The sequence below is a fragment of the Periophthalmus magnuspinnatus genome, chromosome 13 (genome assembly GCF_009829125.3).
Source record: "Periophthalmus magnuspinnatus isolate fPerMag1 chromosome 13, fPerMag1.2.pri, whole genome shotgun sequence".
Taxonomy (NCBI): Eukaryota; Metazoa; Chordata; class Actinopteri; order Gobiiformes; family Gobiidae; genus Periophthalmus; species Periophthalmus magnuspinnatus.
Genome location: NC_047138.1, coordinates 14,185,479 through 14,204,535, shown reverse-complemented (window position 1 = coordinate 14,204,535; position 19,057 = coordinate 14,185,479). Strand labels below are relative to the sequence as shown.

Here is a 19,057-nt window from a genome sequence, read left to right as displayed (position 1 = left end):
AAATAGAACACAGATAGGCCACGTGTCTGAAATTAGGCTGCGTAAAAATAACTACACCAACCAATGTTCAATATCTCAAGTATTTATTAGGCTGTAAATATCCCTGTACAATTTGCATAGGACAGAGGAGTTTGCAGTACTTTCAGGTCTTCAAAAGTACTTGAGTAATTGATGTATTGATCGGCTGTTGGTTCAAGTTGGCTGAAGTTGCGTTTGCGTTGCGTCATTATCGGATTAGGTTAACGCACATGACCATTCACATACACATACACAGACTTTGTTTCCTTAGTTTCTGCATCACTTGAGGAAAAACTAAAGCTAAAACACAACTCTGCCCACACCAGTCCATCTTTCCCACAATCAGGGAATCATTTAGCTCCATAAAAAAGCCTAAAAATAGACGTATGAGGTTAGGCTGATGGCATAGGCCTACATAAAAGCTGTAACTTGGACATAACGATAATCAAACGACTATAATAAAAGTGAATTTGGCTAATTATACGGGCGTGTGCAAATGAAGCGTGTACAGGCCTACACAGTGTTGTAAAACTAGGCCTACAAAGCAGCAAGTAAGACATGGTGTCCAGGATAACGAGGCCTCTGCTGTTTTACGTCCTACATAAGTCTTGACGTTGGCCTATCAGAGAACACTTTTTCGTTAATGACGGGGTGATGTCACAAATGTAATCACCTCGAACGCACCGATAATCAATACTGCAGGTTCACAATGGTATGATTTATTGCAACGTGATCTCATCCGTTTCTAATTACCTGCCAATTAACGTAATTAGAACTCTCAACTGTTCAACAAAAAAAAAAAAAAAAGGTTGAAAGCCGTTGTTTATTTGCGTAAACAGTGTCGTGCGTCTTGGATTCTGACAGGCTAGGACTTCACGTTTAACAGGAAAATGTAAAAGGAGAGAAGAAACTCCATTAGCTCTTGGAAGTTCTTGAATCACTTTCTCAACATTCCTTCATAAAATGTTTATGTCATACCAACAGACTCACAGGGTTTTTATTGACTTCGCTGTGCCCGCTTTTATGAAATGTGGCATTTTCCATTCAAACGGCAGGAAGAGTATATTTCAACAGTGTTCCACCCACCGAGATGAAACCAACTCCTCTTTCTCCTCTTCTCAGACATTTACTTGGACTCCTCGTGCAAAAACATCCTTTCCAAAGCCGCTGCTATTACCGAGTGTTGAAAATTACGCACGGACGTCTCACGCAGGGACGCATTAATGCATTGGTACTTACATGGGTACTTAACGCAATAATAATAGTCAGCTGACAGAAAAAGAAAAAAATACACAGAGATGGAGTAAAAATCTGTATAAAAATCTGTATAATTTTAAGTCTTCCATAATGGCAAGACATAATGCAATATAGAGCACACTGGATAAGGTTGCATGATGTGGCTCTAAAAACGATTACTTTAACTTCTCCCATTCATTGTTCAAGTTTAGATACTTTATATTGAAAAAAAATCGTTCATTCTTTATGGGTTAAAGGGGGAGGAGATTGTCACATGCCAAAAAGTCTAAAGAAAGAGAGAGAGCGTGTGTGTGACGTGTAGCTATAAAAAAAACATAAATTATTAATAAAGTGCTCCCCGTGCGTAAAAGTTACACGTGGCTTTTCCATATGTGATTAAAATATATTTGTGGTTCTGTGACCCACTCATCATCCTTTATGCTCAAACTTCAAATGTAACAAGTATTGATAATTAATTCTATAAAAGATTACTCATAAAACTCTTAAATTGAACTCATAAAAAGATGCGCAATGGTTGTATTCGTCTTGCTTCTACTATTTTCAAACTCGTCATTTTTGTTGGCACCTCTATTTCCAGTCGCAAACTTTCCCTTGCTTTGGAGCGCACACGACTTGATATCAGCACAAGGTCGGAGCACTGTTCGCAGCTTGTCCCACTTTCTCTCTCCGCGCTCTTTTGGACATGTGCGCGCAACGGAGAGGTGCGCGCTCGGTTCGCGTCTCCTGCCCTCTTCACGGGATCATACCAAAGTCATACAACCGCTGCTAACTTTTTTTTTTTTTTTTTGTTCCAACACCGGCGGAGTTTTTTTTTTTTTTTTTTTTTTTGTTGGGCGAAGTGGTATTGGTGGTGGAGGTGGCAGCGGCGTGGAGAGGGGGGGCATATGTGCGCATGTGCGAAGGTGTCCCACAACTGACAATGCTGGAGAGATAGCGCGTTTTTGGATTGAGAAAACTCCCGTGAAAAAGGACAAGAAGAAAAAAAAAGAAAAAAAAGAGATACGAGGAGAAAAAATCCAAAACGATCAACTACCGGCACCATGAGGTCGAAAAGCAGGGCACGGAAACTGGCCACGAGTAGGTGCAACATCACTTTCTATTTGCCTTTCGGACATGCCATCTTCTCTACCTAGCGCTGTTATCAATGCCTGTGTCCGTAGTTTGATCCATCGCTCCGTAGGCTAAAGTTAAGTGCTAGAAAGCGCGAATAAAGTCAACCGCTGCCACATTCAAAACTTTAAAGCTGACCGGAGCGATGGAGAGAACTTTGTGTAAGACCTCTGGCATTACAATAGGCGGTTGCGTGTAGTGGGCGCTGTAGTGTAAAAGCGATGCGTGCGTGTGTGTGAGTGTGAGTGCGACTGGGTTCAAATGCCAGGTCTTGCTGAGCTGCAGTTATTGCTTATAGCGTTTGCAGCTCTAAAAGGGTTGTTGTGTGCGTAATGCCGGCCGCCGCTGCTGCTGCTGCTGCTTCACGGGGTACGGTGGTGGCGGGCAGAAAGGAGGACTTTTTTTTTAGACCGAATAGCGTCGAGAAATTCTGAGAAGATGAGGATGTAGACTGGCACGCTGGCTTTAAAAAAAAAAAACGGAGCGCGGAGCGGTTCAACTTTGGCACGCGTAAATGTATACCTATAGCGGTTACTAAGTTATTGTTTTTAACGATTAGGCTATTTGTGTGTGTTTAGATTATGGTAGTAATACGTTTGATAATTATAGTGAAACATGTTGAACAATTAGTGCTTAAATAGAGTTACTCATTGTGTTAATTTGACTTTTCATGAGTTGCGTTCTTCTTAAATGTAATGTTCTTCTTTTATGCAATGCAGTACCATTTGTAGAAATTTGTATTTAACGTGAAATCTTCCTCGGTCACGTAATACAATTTGACACAACCCAATTGCTTTCTTTTGTTAGTATTTCATAAGTGGAACCTCGTATATTGTTTCTATTATAATGCTTTTTTAAAGAAAATAGTTTTCATATTACCATAAATTTTAATTCAAAACAGAAACTCATCATAAGTTGGAGTTTGGATGGCTGGATAGGACTGTATTTTTATCCACAAAAATCATTACCTAATTTTATAGATCAAAAAGTCAATATTTATAGCATTTTTTAAAGCCTGTCCTGTCAGTGTCAAATAATGGCTGGCAATTGGAGTGACCAAGAAGTTTACGCATCACTGATATACGTTCGGGCCTGAGAGCGCAACAGGGATCTATTCCACTTTCTTTAATTGAATATCCAAACGCATTAAAGCCGTGAGGCGCTTTCTCCCGGTGCAGAGCCCAGAAGGGGAGGTGGTCCTCGCCTCTGAGATACAGCGGGTGTCTGTGGCCCCCAGCCAGCTCTGCACAATGTCACCAGTGAATATTCAAATTCCCAGACCTCTCATAAGAACTAAATGCATTCAGTGTGTGTGTACGTGTGTGTGTGTGTGTGTGTGTGGGGGGGGGGGGGGGGGGTTGCGTGTGTGTGTGTGTGTGTGCGTGCGTGTGCGTGTGTGTTGTGGCGTGTGTGTGTGTTTTCATTTTTTCTCAAGAGAGATTGGAAAAGCAATAGGTGCCAAATATCACAACCCTGAAAGCCAGCACATCCAACGATTCTCCATTTCTTTGCGAGAAAAACAAAATATTACCACGTTTTCTGCGTCAAATCTCACGTTTAATTATTCACGTGACATCTGTGCAAAAGTGGCACGAAGGATAGTGGCCCTAAAAATGGCTGTCAGTGGCTGGGACAACCAAAATAGTGTCAGATGATGATTGATGGAAGTACACCGATTAGCATCCAGATGTAATGCGGTGCGCCATGGAGAAAAAGCAGCTCACCAAAAACTTTAAGCCCCGTGCGCCCGTGCTGGATTGTGGGATACGGCACAGAGCAGGGGAGAGGAGGAGGTGGAGGAGGAGGAAAAGGAGGGAGGGCGCTTTGAAGATCCGAACGAACTTGGGTAAGGCCTAATTAAAGAGCCACTTAACGTAAACTCGCGCCAATAAAACCCCTCCGATATAATGAGCCCTTTAATAATTTGTAAGGCGTAATTAAAGTCACAATTAATCTGAAGCACACTGATCCGCGAAGAGTAATATCGCGACCTACGGGCCCTTTAATTAGAATTGACCACAATGAGAATACAATTGATCAGAACAGTCTTTTGTGGTTTGTTTAAAGTAACAGCTGAAATGCTTTGCGTCCTGGCCTCCTCGTGTCTAAAGTGCACGGTTGTGTGTCGCAGTATTGTGCAGTGGGCCGTGCGTCTGACTCGTGTTTGTCTGCCAGCGGTGGACCTCATTAAAGCGCTTAATAGATTGGGCCGTTTAAAAGGTGAGAGGGAGCGGGCAGGCGCGAGGGACTGAAATGGAGACCTTGTTCCTGGAAGCGTGCGTACAGCAGTGGTGCGCTCTGCCTGCGTGCGTAATGGTGCCAAAGTCAGATAGCGTTCTTGTTACTAAACTGTTTACTTCTAAGAGTTGATTTTCGACATCATAGAGTAGTCCTAAAAAAGATTGTCTTAAAGTTTGTGTTTCTTTTAGGCAGAGGTGGGTTGAGTAGCCAAAATGTCATGTAAGAGTAAGGTTACTTCATGGTAATATTGCTAAGTGCAAAGCAGAGGTCCAAGATATTACGCATGTAAGAGTCAAAAAGTGTTTCGGGGAAGTACTGCTCAAGTAAGAGTAACTTTAAGTGTAACTGTAGGGACGTCACATGAAATAATCTGGTGTTTTCAAAGGATGGATACAAAAACGAGACAAACTAAATCATATCTCAAGCAGCCATGCAATTAACACAAACGTTCAAGTCATTTCATACTACCAACATAAAGATTTTGACACTTGTAGAGTTACTCACATTGGAAAGATGAACCACAGCTTTTAACCAAGTAGGAGTACTGTTACTTCAATAACAATATCACTCATAAATAGGAGTAAAAGTATGAGTTAGAAAAGTGCTCCGCAAAGTGTAATTTCTTTAAAAAGTTACTCAAGTAAATATAACTGAGTACTACCCACCTGTTTCGGACTCCCTCATTTTTTTTTCCTATTTTTGTTTGTTTTGATTAGAGATACATCAGGCCGATATTTGGACTTTTTAGCACATTGGTTATCGGCCTTAAATCTTCTCCATAGGCCGATATTTTGTTTTGGTCAATCTGCTGCCCAAAAAGTAAACACATAAACACTTAAATATGAAACACAGCTCTCTTATAGGTTTATGCTCAAAAAGCGCTTGGGGGGGAGTTTGTAGTAAATTTAAATGACATAATTTGGGGAAAATCGGTCCAGCGTATTGACAGAGCTCATCAGCCATCAGTTGCTCTGGATTCTAAACAATCGGTATCCACCATGAATAAACCCATATTGGTCAATCTGTAGCTTTGATGCAGTAATGTTGCAGAAATGTTTTGTTTGTACATTTCTTCTACTTCAGTGGCTCCAATATCTGTCCTATGTCTGTAAGAGTTTCCATAGTGCCCCTTGAAGATAAGTCCATGCTCTTTTTTTTTAATCAATGCTGCACACTATTCTATTTAATTCTGTATTAAACACATATAGTCACCAAACCTGGTCTATAACACAATTTCAGTTACTATTATTATGAGTTGTGCTTTACTCGTTCATTTGCTTTGGCCCATACTGCCCATATTTTGGCACTAGAATCACTTTTACTTCACTCTACATTATTGCAGTGGTGGAAGAAGTACTCAGTTTTGTTACTTAAGTAAAAGTACAGATACTGGAGCTGGAAAAAAAAAAAAAAAAAAAAAAAAAAATATACTTGAGTAAAACTATTACAGTACCAGTTTAAAAAAAGGTACTTCAAGGGTAAAAAAAAAAAAGGATTTCACGCATATTTTGAGGTCTTCTAAGGCTTCAAATGTAGTGATTTTTCGCTGAATTTTGGTCAAAAGAAACAACTGAATGAATGTATTTTTTTTTTCTTGCTGTTTTTATTTGCATATTTGTGTATTACACATCTCACACAATAATGACAAATACTTTTACTTTTCAGTCCTGTTCAAAATAAAGTACAAATACCTGCTCTCAAATGCAGTGAAGTAAAAGTAAAAACTATTAAAAAAAAAGTAATAAAGTATCCACTGTAAAATGCACTTAATGGAGATACCTCAAATTCTCACTTAAGTACAGTACTTTACTACTTTTACTTTGTTACATTCGACCACTGCATTATTTCTAACAGTGGTTACAAAACTGTGTCTAAATACAGCCTTTATTTCAGTTAGGTATTTCTGTTTTATTTTTATATATAAATTCTTTGCATTTTGAAAACTGAAAAAGACAAAATCATTAAGTGGAATATGGCTATAATGTGGCCAATAATAACATAAGTAATAACAAGGAAACTGAGCCTGCATAATCCAATGACTCCCGCAGAAGTACCATAGAAAATGTTGGTACTCAGAAAACAAAATATATCTTTGTTGTTTTGGGGGCGTTTGTGACAGGTTGTATACCAGCCAGAACCCTCTCATCGATCAACGCCCCCTCCCGTCTGACACGTAGTCCACTTCTGTCTTCTTCTGCTGGGACGAGAGGGCAAGGAAAGGAGGGGTGGATTGGAGGGGGGGGGGGGGGGGGGGGGGGGTCTGGGGATGTAAATGAGTGGTCCAGGATTTTGGGGTCTCAGGGCTGTTAACAGAACTGATGAGGTTAGTGGTTTGTTTATGCGCTGTTGTCATCCACTTGAAGGATGGGCCTGTCCTGGGTTAGGAGGGTTGAGGGGGGAGGGGGGGGGGGCGGGTCTCCCATGGGTCCGTCCTGACAGAGAGGTCCCGGTTCAGGGGGGATTGGCTTTTCAACATGGGCTAAACTCCTCTTTATTAAACGTGGAGGCCTTCCAAAAGATTACTTCCTCTGATTTTGTGATGATGTATGATGGAGTTTACAAAAAAAGTAAAAATTGAAAATGAAATGTAGTGTCAGTGGCATGAATTAGTTTCCATATTATCATTTATCGTCTATATTTACTTCAGCGATGTATCAAACTTCAAAGTGTGTTAACGTGACAGGCCTAAGTGTTCTATGCGTAAAATTCATAAGGATATAAATGGATCAATACCTGCTTCAGATAAAATTTAAGGATGCTCACAGTGCAAGGTTGTTGATCTATTGTTACGTTAAAATTTTTTTCCTGAATGTCTGGAGGTGGATAGGAAATCTCAAAATCTCAAGTGTGTTTTCCATTAAAAAAAAAAAAAAAATAAAAAAATAAATAAATAAATAAATATATATATATATATGTATTTTTTTATTTATTTATTTATTTATTTATTTATCCATACTTTTTACAATGACATTATACGAATATCAACATGGCACTGATTGTGAGTTAAAGGTGCACTGTGTAACTTTCCGTCCTTTTTGTCATCGTGGAGATTACATTGCTTTGCCTTGAATGTTCCACAGTATGGCATTAAACACATCTAATCTAATCTAATCCCTCTAAGGTGTTATTATTGCTCAAAAGTACCACAGGAAACATGCATTTTTACTGTGAGCATTGTCGCCTTTCCGCTGATCTGACTTATAACTTGACCTGGCAGCGTTACTTGCTTGTTTCTGTGGAAATAGGAATATTTTACGCCATACTGTGGCACACGCCAGGCAAAGCAACAACAATAACATCTTTATGGGAACAAGCAGGTGATGAACCCACCGCTAGAAAAGTTGCATAGTGCATCTTTAAGTTCCTCCGTATTGCTTATGAGGAAAAATTGCTCTATACAATTTGTTTTTTTGTAGCAGAATCTGTAACCACACTGCAAAAAAATACCTCAACGATACTAATACCATGATCCAGCCGCTATAAACAATTTTCCAAGTATTTTAGTGGCCTGCAAATGTCCAAGAATCACTCCAGACTCACTTAAACTACAGAAGTTAGTTTGTGTTACAGAAAAAAAAAAAAAAAAAAAACCCTCTAGAAGGTGGAGGAGGGAGAGAGACGGACACATCTAGCCATGGGAATGTGTGCATGTTTACTACAGGGACCACCACGCCAATACAGAACAATGATCCCACGTTCGCCCCTTCGAAATACGAACAGTTCAGCCTGAAAGGTCATAGAGTTGGAGACAGGGAGCACGCACATTACAACGGCCGCCAGTCTGGGCTGTTGTGCCAAGTCTTAAGTCATTATCAACAGCGTGGTGCCCAAACAAAGCAGATTTTTACAGTTACAGTTACGTACTTGTGTGTGTAGGGTGTGTAGGGTGTGTATTATGATATTGCAGGGACTAAAATCTCTATACGCGCTCAATTCAGTCAAATCGATATCATGGAAATCCTTTGTTATTAGGTCAACTACATGGTTTAAATAGATATTCATAATTTAAAATGTGCCAAGAACAGCATCTAGCATTAAAGTTGCACAGAGTCACTTTTCTGGCCACCTGCTTGCCTGTCGCCATGGAGATGCTAATGTTTTGCGAGGAATGTTTGCAGTATTAAAGGCGCTGTACCTGATTTTTACTGTCTTGAAAATGTGAAAAACAGAATTAATTTGTTTTAAACAGTTTGCAGTGGTCCAAAGTTATTCCTCACTTACTTTATGCATCATGAGCATTCTGATTATTCACCATGATGAGTTTATAAGCGGTTTTCACAACTTTCAGAGGCCAGAGTGGAGTTTTAGTGTTGCGGTAAAGCTTATAACAACTAAGCTAACAATGCACTTCCTGATTATTTGACAATATACGCTTTATATTTAGATGCAGACCATACACAGCAGACTTATTTTGACCTCAAGAGCTGCTTATATAATGTATCCGTACTGGGGTAAGAGAAGTTTAAATACATAGGAGAAAAATGGGTGCAAGTTAAGGTTAGGCAAGTACTGACTATGGATAAAAAAAAAAAAAAAAAATTGACTCTTGACATGTTATAATGTTGTTACCTCCTCAAAAATATACCTGGAGTTGTGTTTTGTTTCATTCACACATGTTTGAGTAATCCCACATTATTAGTCTATCACCATCTCCAAAGCTTGAAATGCTCTGTTCCACCTTGTGATGTAATAAAGTGGTAGTTTTTAAGTTAACAGAATATTTAGAACTCAGTCTAAATATGGAAGGTTTGTGTGTTAAACATGTGCAAATGAAACAAAACACAACTCCAGGTATGTTTGCGATGAGGAAACAACATTATAACATAGATCAGAGAACAGCGTAATACGGGCCTTTTAAGTCGATGTAATGTCCCCGAGAAGCATGTAAACCCAATGTGCAAAGTGTGTGAAACAAAAAAACAAAAAACAAAACAAAAGCTGACTCTACTGCGGACTCATGAAGCGGGTGACACGACGGCCCTCCACGTCTCGAAACGTTGGTGGGTAAATGGCACTTTGCTGAGCTCCACCAAAGTTCCGTCAGTCATCAGTGTGATTTGTGAGAGCTTATGATGTCTGCAGAGGTGTAGTGTCAACAGATTGCTGACGGCCGCGTTTTGCTTTAGGGGCTATTAACAAACGGGCCCGGAGAGAGAGAGAAAAAAGATGTCTGTTAGCTAATTAAAGAAACTCAATCACTTTATACTCCAATCAATTATGTCCAGCGAGTGGAGGAAACAGGCCTGGCGCAGTGGCCTCGTGTTTCATATCGGCTAACTAGTTTATGGCATTGTTTAGGGCTTTTATATGGACGTACGGAACAATGTGCCTCCTATGATATCACTCATATAAGGTGTCAGTCTTGAGTGTGAAGGAGGAAGGAGAAGTGAATAGTTTCACTGTGCAACTTCAAACATGCAATTTAAGTATAGTGTCCAGATTTGCGTCTTTGTCGTGAGATTCTCGGAGGATTGTATCTGGGAATAAATGAAGATTGTGTGTTTCTTTGCGCTTGTGTGTGGAGCCAACGACTGCTTTTCCTGCTGTGCATTAGAAAGTACAATGGCTAATCTAATTTAGAGCCCTATATTTTGTGCCGACTTCAAAAGTGAATCGAAATATTGTCTCTTTATGGTTTCATTGTTGCTAGATCAGAAGTGCACATGTTTCTCATTTGTTAAACCGACTCCACACTGTTTAATTTATGTTGGCTGTATTAAAGAAGACATGCGCTCGTGACGGCTATATAGTTATAATCTATGACACTCGTGAATCGTTTTGTTATGGTTTGCGCATTTGAAATCACAATGTTGATCTAAAACCACCAAAGAAATAAGTTCACTGAATTTCGCGTTAGAAAATGGCGGTGCCCGATGGGAGCTGATGTCGCTGTAAACGTCATCTCAACAAAGAGCTGTGTTGTTGTCAGCACCTCCGATGGATAGCTGTAGATTTGTACAAAATGACTACGCAACGCTGCCGAATCCTATGCGTATCATCAATTAAGAAACTAAAATAGAAACACAAAGTAAGTACAGAGCAGTACTAGTACGAGCAGTGAAAACGGGGGTTGATCAGCAAATTAGCGTCTTGAAAATAAGCGATTAAAGATTGATTAAACATTTGCGAATTACTCCAAAAACTTCAAGAGTGTAAATGAGAAGAGGAAACTACTAAAACATGGTTAAAGACTCTGAAAAGTCCAGTTTGCATAATACGTCTGCGTTAACCTTGTACTGCAACTTGTACTGGATTGCTACAAGGTTTGAGTCATCTTGTATGTCTCCCGTTGATGCGTTTAAGTACACGCAACTATTGGTGGAAGCAGAAGACCTAAATTTTCCAACCAAAACTTTAGATTCATAATTCCTAACAAAGTAAAACAGCTAAAAACAGTTTGATGCTACAAATCCATTTAGCTAAAAAAACAATATTGTTTTTTAGCATAGCGACTATGATTGGTTAAAACTCAGTCAAAAGTCCTTCTTCTTTTCAAACAATTTCAACCGGTGCAATTCTACCTCTCTATGTCATGGAAGTGCACAGCTGCATAGTGATTAGCAATCTCGCCACACATCAAGGAGGTCAGTGGTTTGATTCTCAAACTTTGTGCAATGGATTTTGCTTTTTCTAGCTATCTGGTTGGGATGCCTTAGGAAACTATGACCCAGGGGCTAAATGCGGCCTTCAGACCAATTTTGGTTGGCCCTCATGCTTCCTCCTAAACTGGCCCAACTGATCAGGAAGTACTTTTTACTACAAATTGAAGAGATTCTACATGTATAACCTGAATAACATCACATTGCATTGTGTCACAGACCTAAGAATAACCTTCCAAGTCTTATTAAAGGTACAGTGTTTCTGTCAAACCTGTATTAAATGCACCATTTGAGTCAATTTGAGCATTGACACTGGTCTGTGGCCCTCCGCTTCAAATATGCTTCAGTATGCAGCCCTCGGTGAAAAAAGTTTGGACACCTCTGCCTTAGGTACTTTCTACATCAATTTGTACAATATATGACATTGTAAGTACCCTAATCCATAATCCCCACACAGAATCTGGAGATGGATCCCCTCTGCCCTACTGGCATTGACAGATGGGTCAAATACAAATGGAAAAACAAATTAAAATTGCATAAAAGTATGTTGCATTGTCTCAAACTCATCAGTGTCTTTGCACGCTGACGGGCCAGAGAATGTGTTTATGTGTGCACGCGATGATTCCAGCCCAACTTTCATCTCCTCCCCGAAGCTCATTAAGCGACGACCTCCGACCCCTGCAGGATGGGGAGGGCGAGAAGGGGAGGGGGGTGATCAAAGTGCAGAGCCTTCCTGATGGGCTGCAGCACACCCACCTGACTGGATGTACCGTCCCACACTCATGCAGCCAAGGACAGCCAAAACACGAAAGATAAGACAAGAACAATCGTATCTCCCAAACAAATCAGGAAGCAACGATGTTTAAACAAGTGCCGTCTGTAATTCATATTGTCATTCTTTCGTTACACAGTGTTCCTCAAGTGTTTTATGCATAATTCAGTGATTAAAAGCAAGATAATGAGAGATATAAACATATAGCAACAAATTAGTTAAGTCATAATCATCAACTTTTAGTATACACAATATATACAAAAACCGCTACGCTTCACACCAGTCCCAAGCTGTAATAAACGAGGAAGGGCATCCAGCTTTAACTTTAATCTCTGAAGTTAAACATGCACTCCGCAACTTTTCTGGCCACCAAGGAGATGTTAGTTGCAGAGAACGTTCCAAAGTATGGCATTAAACTTTTAAAGCATTTATAATTTTTGATTGTGTATGACTTAAGTTAAAATTCATCCATGCTTAATGTAAACGGGGTTGCCTTTTCACAGATCTGACCTGTAACTCTGCCTAGCGGTGCCACTCGCTTGTCTCCATGGAGATAGATAAGTTTAACATGGAACATTTTAAGCAAAGCAATAACTTGAGAAAGAAGTAATAACTCCAAAGAAACAAGAAGGTGTGCTGGCCAAATCCGAAAAGTTACACAGTGTACTTTAAATATGCAAATAACTTGGATCTACAAAGCTTTTTATTGGCTGTAGCAACCCCGCAAGTTCAAAGCAACACAAATTCTTTCTCACAATTAGTTATGTTGCCAAAAAAATGCTGAAATCAAAATGTAATCCCACCATCCATAGTAACATAATGACATATTCTTGAAGATATGCATGTTGATTGCGCACACCGGCGTGCTTGGCCCACCGAGGTCAGTGCCACAGAGGAGGAAAGAATTCGGGTGACGGGTGGAATGGAATGCGGCCCTGATTAGCGCTCCTTTACCTGTAAGTGAACTGGACATGTGATGAGACCGGAGGAAACAAGAGAACAATAGGACAGTAGAGATTCCATTCCATCGCGACGATCCAGCTCTCCGGGCCCCCTGCTCCGAGCTTTGATGAACCCTCGACGCGGCTTCCTGGGATTGTCACTTCCAAACACAAAAACATGAAGCGGTTAGCGAGCAGGAGAGCTAGCGCGGGGCCTTTCTCGTCAGGATGTCCTGTTTTGATTAGCGTTAGCATCCTTAAAGCGTCGTCGTCGAAATATTATTGTAGCGTGGCAGAAGAGCTGGCCTGCTGGGTCAGATCCAGCACAATGAGCAGGAATCAAAGACGCGCTTCTCACCCGCGATATACGAAGCAGGAAGTCTTGTAAGGAAAACAAAGAGAGCTAGCGAGAGGGAAAGTCGCGGCATGCTAACAGGTGCGGAGTGTCAGGAGTGCATGAACATTGTGGAGTGTTTGTGTTCACGGGATGTCATCTATATGAGCACAGCTGAGATAAAGCAAAGCGTGGTTTCGTTATGTGTTCGTGTTTCGTTATGTTTCGTTATTTGGTCTTGCCTTTTGGTACAGAAGATGGAAATTGGCATTCCTTGGCACCATCCAATTACAGATGTTCGATAATGTGGGCTAAATAAACTCTGTTCCACCTCGTGATGTCATGTGGTAGTGCAAAAAGTTCTCCATTGTGTTTTAAAACTCCATTCACCTTCACTAGAATTGTTCCGATGATTTCAACCCTGGAATTGTGAATCTCTACTGAACTAAATGTAAAAGATAGCTGTTAACTTGAAAACTACTGCTTCATGACATCACAAGGTGGAATAGAGTGTTTTGAGCTTTGGAGATGTAGACAGACTAATAAAGCATTACTCAAACGTGAATGAAACAAAACCCAACTCCAGATGTGTTTTTGATGAGGTAACAACATTATAACATGGCTTAAAGCTCACAAGAGTCAATTTTGCATCATATGGGACTTTTGATGTCTCTCCTCAGTCTTCACCCTTAATAATAATGTTAAAGTCACAACTAAGACTTGTCAATTCCAGTTATAACATACACTTATCATTCTTCTGCTCTGTTCTATAGACGTGGGTATTTCAAACTCCATGACAGGACAACAATTGGACAGTGCTTTCCTTAATCACCAGTCAAGGTCCAGACACACTTTATTGTCTTTATAGGGAAATTTGTCCTCTGCATTTAACCAATTCAACACCACAGGGACAACCTGTCAGGAGCAGTGGGCGCCAAAGTGCCGCAGCCAGGGACCCATCTCCAGATCTTGAGTTGTAGGCTTCGTCAGAACTACTTTAGCTTGGGGGATTGTACCTATTGTGCTTGTTTTAGGTTAATGGAGAAATGTGCTCGGAGGAACCAACCAGACACACAGAGGAACATGCTAACCCCTATCCACCATGGCACTGCATTAGTAGCGAACACCAGCTCAGTAAGAACATTAACAAACTCAGACAGAAGTAAATATTTTCTCTGGCTGACATCGGTCCTGTTGGCTTCCTCCCTGTACGTATACCATAGCAGTAAACTATACGCAGTGCTGGCGTGTCCTCCTGCCTGTGTCTCTAGTGGAATCAGGAGTTAGTGGAGCGGCTCAGCCGGTTTGTTGTTCCTCCGCTGCTCCGGGGCTTTAGTCTTGACAGGAGAGCTCCACTTTGTTCACCCCAGTGTCCACAGGGGACCCCAGGGACCTGGGCCTGGATGGCTCTGTCAGGCCGCTGGCAGGGCTGAAGCAGGGCTGGCCAGTGGGAGGCCCCTGCTGCTTACCGGGTCAGTGGACAAGCTAATCGATTTTATCTGTGTTTCGCACACTTTGCCGGACCCCCGCTGACCGGATATTCATGTGCGCCGGTTCAAAGCTGGTCTGCTTCCATCTTCTTTTAGGCATATTTCAGACTATGCTCTCCAAGAATTTATGACACTTGTGGGCTGACCTATGGAATAGACAAAAGAGTTATGACATATTTGCATGCCTGTGCATATGCAGTGGTGCACGGATTGTGACTTTGAGACAAGCTACTATTTGGGCTGAAATTAATCACAACTAATCAACAGTAAACTTTCATAACTCAGATGGAGCAGTATTTACATCAAAACAGAACATAGAAACATAAACACATGACACAGAGCTTATGATAATTAACCAGGTTCATATGTATATATATATATATATATATATATATATATATATATATATATATATATATATATATATATATATATATATATATATATATATTCCCATATTGACATGGTGTTCACAATGTAAACAACTAATTAGTTACTTGAAGGAATCATTATGCTTGATTAATCAAGTTGCTAGATCAGGCATGCCCAAACTGTGGCCAAATGCAGCCCTCAGATCAATTTTTTCTTGGCCCTCAAGCTTCCAGGTGAATTGGACCATATTACTTTAAACAGTACTTTTTACTGTACATTTCTGAAAATCTACTTTAACTAGCCCAGATCAAATATTTAATGTGTCCCATGGAGGATGTAAGCATGAATAAAGATCTAGTGGTTCAGTCTAACTTGTACTAATAACACAGATATGAAGTATTCGGTGTATTGGCGACCGGTCTATAGCCCTCAATCGGCCCTCAGCTATGTCTGTGTTTTTATATGTGGCCCTTAATGAGAAAAGTGTGGACACCCCTGTTCTACATAATCATTAGTTGCAACTCTCTTGTGTTTTTCCGTGTCTGGGTGGGTTTCCTCTGGGCACTCCGGTTTCCCCATCAACCCAAGACATGCACATTAGGTCAAATCCTCCAGCTAAGGTAGTCCTGACCAAGACTAGCTCAAGATGTCGAGATGGGTCCCATTGCTCCTGAACCTATTCTAAAATTAGTGACAGTTTTGTTTTACTATATTTCATTGCTAAACCAAAATGAGGACTGAACCAGGACAAAATTTGCACACATTTGGAACCAGAGCAGCACTACACCTGCACTGAAACAGGACTAAACAAGGACAACTGTCTTCAACCTGCACCACTTTCGCCCAAAACCAACATCTTTTTCATAGAATTAGCATTTTACAATTGATTACATGTCGCCATTTGTTAGCATTATAAGTCTGCAACATTAACCACAATCGAATCAAAATCAAATCACACTCTGAATAACACTATACTGAAATAATATGCAAAACAATATGACCAGTTTCCCTTTTACCCTCACCCTGCAGCCATTACTTCACTGAGACCTTTCACAGCTCCCCTTTATTACCATATTAGTTATGATTCCACCTGTAATCATTCACTTACCCTACTGTTTGCACTTATGGGGAGTGTAGAGAATCCCAATAAATGGCTAAAATGCTAACACATGTATTCCCCACGCTCAGATGAAGGAGTTGTTTGGTCTGTCTGGATAGGCCCACACGGTCGCTCCCTTCGTGTTGTACTTGGCCAGACCACTGCTAGCTGTCAACGCAGTATCTTCTTTCACTGATGAATGGGACGTTTCCAGACCTTTCCAAAGCTGTCGTTCTCTCGCTCCAAAAGTAAAAGCAATGGTAGGAGAGAAAACAAGGGCTCTCCTCTGACTATAGCCAAAGCTAAATTTAAAGTCTCATGGTTGGTAATGGGGGGGAGCAGTGTAATATGATAAAATGTGGTAATGTATAAAATAGGCATAGACAACTAATCCGTAATGGTTTATTTTAGACTTAAAGCCGTACGATGTAAGTTTTCTAATGGAGGCTCTGGCACATTTGACTTCATGGAGATGTTATTGCTTTGTCTGAAATGTTCCACAATATGACAGGCGCTGCACCTGATTTTCATGCCTTAAAAAAGGTCATATCTAGAACTTGTTTATTTTAATTGGCTTGGTTTGCAGTTGTCCAAAGTTATTCCTCGCTTATCTTATGTATTTCAAGCATCCTAATAATTCACCAGTTTATTATTGCTTCACAACTTTTAGAGGGCAGAGTTATAATGCTAATAACAGTTAGCATGCTAACAGACACTTCCTGGTTCAAGGACGATAAAAATGCTCATTAACTATAGAGGCAGACATATATATCCGTACTTAGGTATAGCAAAGTTTGTTCAACTACATGGACATAAAGTCCATAGATTGCACATATTCCCTGACTCTGGATTGGCTCTTTGGTTGCTATGATTTATACATATATTTATGGCAGGGGTGTCCAAACTTTTCTCATTAAGGGCCACATATAAAAACACAGATACAGCTGAGGGCTGATTGAGGGCCAAAGACTGGTCGCCAATACAGTAAATACTTCAAATCTGCGTTGTTATTACAAGTTAGACTGAACCACTAGACCTTTATTCATGTTTACATCCTCAGTGGGACACATTAAATATTTGATCTGGGCTAGTTAAAGTAGATTTTCAGAAATGTACAATAAAAAGTACTGTTTAAAGTAATATGGGCCAATTCACCTGGAAGCTTGAGGGCCAAGAAAAATTGGTCTGAGGGCCGCATTTGGCCCCCGGGCCACAGTTTGGGCAAGGGTATCTATTTTCCATGAAAAAAATGGGTGGTGCCATCAGGCTAAGATATGGGTCAGATCTGTGGAGAGATGACCCTGCTCACAGTAAGAATGAAAGCTTAGGTATTTTTGATGAATAAAACCTTTATGGATACATGCAAAGTAGCTAAGGCTGCTGTGAAACATTCCAGGCAATGCAATAACATCTCCATGGAGATAAGCAAAAAAGTTACAAATTAGTTGCCAGCTCTCATTCCACTCAAGACGAAACTGATCTGTATCCATTAAGGCTGATAGTGAGATACTCAGATGGATTTCAGCCATAACCAGGCTAAAAATATCGCATGTTCTGTTTTATCTCCGCTGTCTGTCTTGTCTGGCCTCAGGATTTCTCCGTTTCCCTCTGTCCTTCTGATAAGTCACTACCAGAGCTTTGCATACCCTTAGGCCCAGAGCGAGTATTCAATTTATGATTTATATGCAGGTGTAAACATATGAGACATGTCAGATTCCATATTGCTCCTGACGACAGCACCCTCCGCCCCTGTTAGTAGACCCCCAGCTCGGCCGTACCACACAGGGGCAGGCAGGGGCGGACCCGGGCAGGTGCGACCACCACATCCCCCTCCCTCGCCATTAATCGCTGCCATGTGACAGTTCAATCTACAAGGGGCCGACAAGAGCCGGCTGGTTACCACGGCAGGTCGTTATAGGCGGCGTGGAGGCAGCCAATCGGATCGGCGATCAATGACAAAGGGAGGGAGAAAGAGGGGGAGAGAGATGGTGAAAAGAGAGGGAAAGGCAGACGGAGAGGGAGAAAGAGGGAGAGAGATGGTAAAATGAAGAGGGAGAGGCAGAGAGAAAGAGAGAGAGAATTGGTGAAAAAGGAGAGGCAGAGATAAAGAGAGGGAGAAAGAGGGAGAGGTAGAGAGAAAGAAAGAGGGGGAAATAGGGGGAGAGATTGTAAAAATAGAGGGGGGGTGAAAAGAGAAGGAGAGAGAGAAAGAGAGGGCAAGAGATGGTAAAAAGGGACAGGCAAAGAGAGAGAGAGAGGGGGAGAGAGAGGGGGAGGGGATAAATGGTGAAAAGAAAGGAAGAGGCAGAGAGAGAAAGAAAGAGGGGGGAAAGATGGTGAAAAGAGGGAGAGACAGAGAAAGAGAGGGGGGTGGGGGTGAGAGAGAGAGAATAAAATGGTGAGCGAGGGATAGAGTGTGGAGGGAAAGAGGACAGACGATAGAGGGATATTAGAAAGAGAGGGTCAGGGGAAAGACAAGGGAGAGAGGTGAAGAGAGAAAAAGAGTAAGATGTAAAGTGTGGAAGAGTGGAAGGGAGAGAGAAGAGTGGGGGGGTGAGAGGTGCGAGAGAGACAGAGGGAGAGAGAAGGAAGGAAAGCGAGAGAGGATCAGAAATAAGGGAGAGGAGAAATATAGAGATGGGGAAATAGATAGAGTAGGAGAGCGGGAAAGAAGAGACGGAGAAAAAAATGGAGAGATGAGAGAGTGAGAGAGAGATTAAGTGAAAAAGGACCACAAGAGGAACAGAGATGGAGAGAAAGAAAAGAGAAGGGTAGAGAAAGGAGAGAGCGCAAGTCATAGAAAGAGAGGGGGAGAGCGAGTAGG

The 19,057-nt window shown here is 41.1% G+C and overlaps 1 protein-coding gene across 12 annotated transcripts in view; it reads left to right on the top strand.

Moving 5' to 3' along the window:
• Positions 1-2,120: 2,120 nt before the first annotated feature.
• Positions 2,121-19,057, top strand: part of mecom (MDS1 and EVI1 complex locus) — a 165,621-nt gene continuing 148,684 nt past the window's right edge. For 10 of the 12 annotated variants that reach the window (XM_033976731.2, XM_033976736.2, XM_033976741.2 and 7 more), the window contains exon 1: positions 2,122-2,352. In XM_033976731.2, the coding sequence (XP_033832622.1) occupies positions 2,316-2,352 (37 nt within the window). In that variant the 5' untranslated portion in view covers positions 2,122-2,315. Of the gene's footprint in view, positions 2,353-19,057 lie in introns of all 12 variants that reach the window. The other 2 variants (XM_033976732.2, XM_033976730.2) reach the window with 1 other exon arrangement.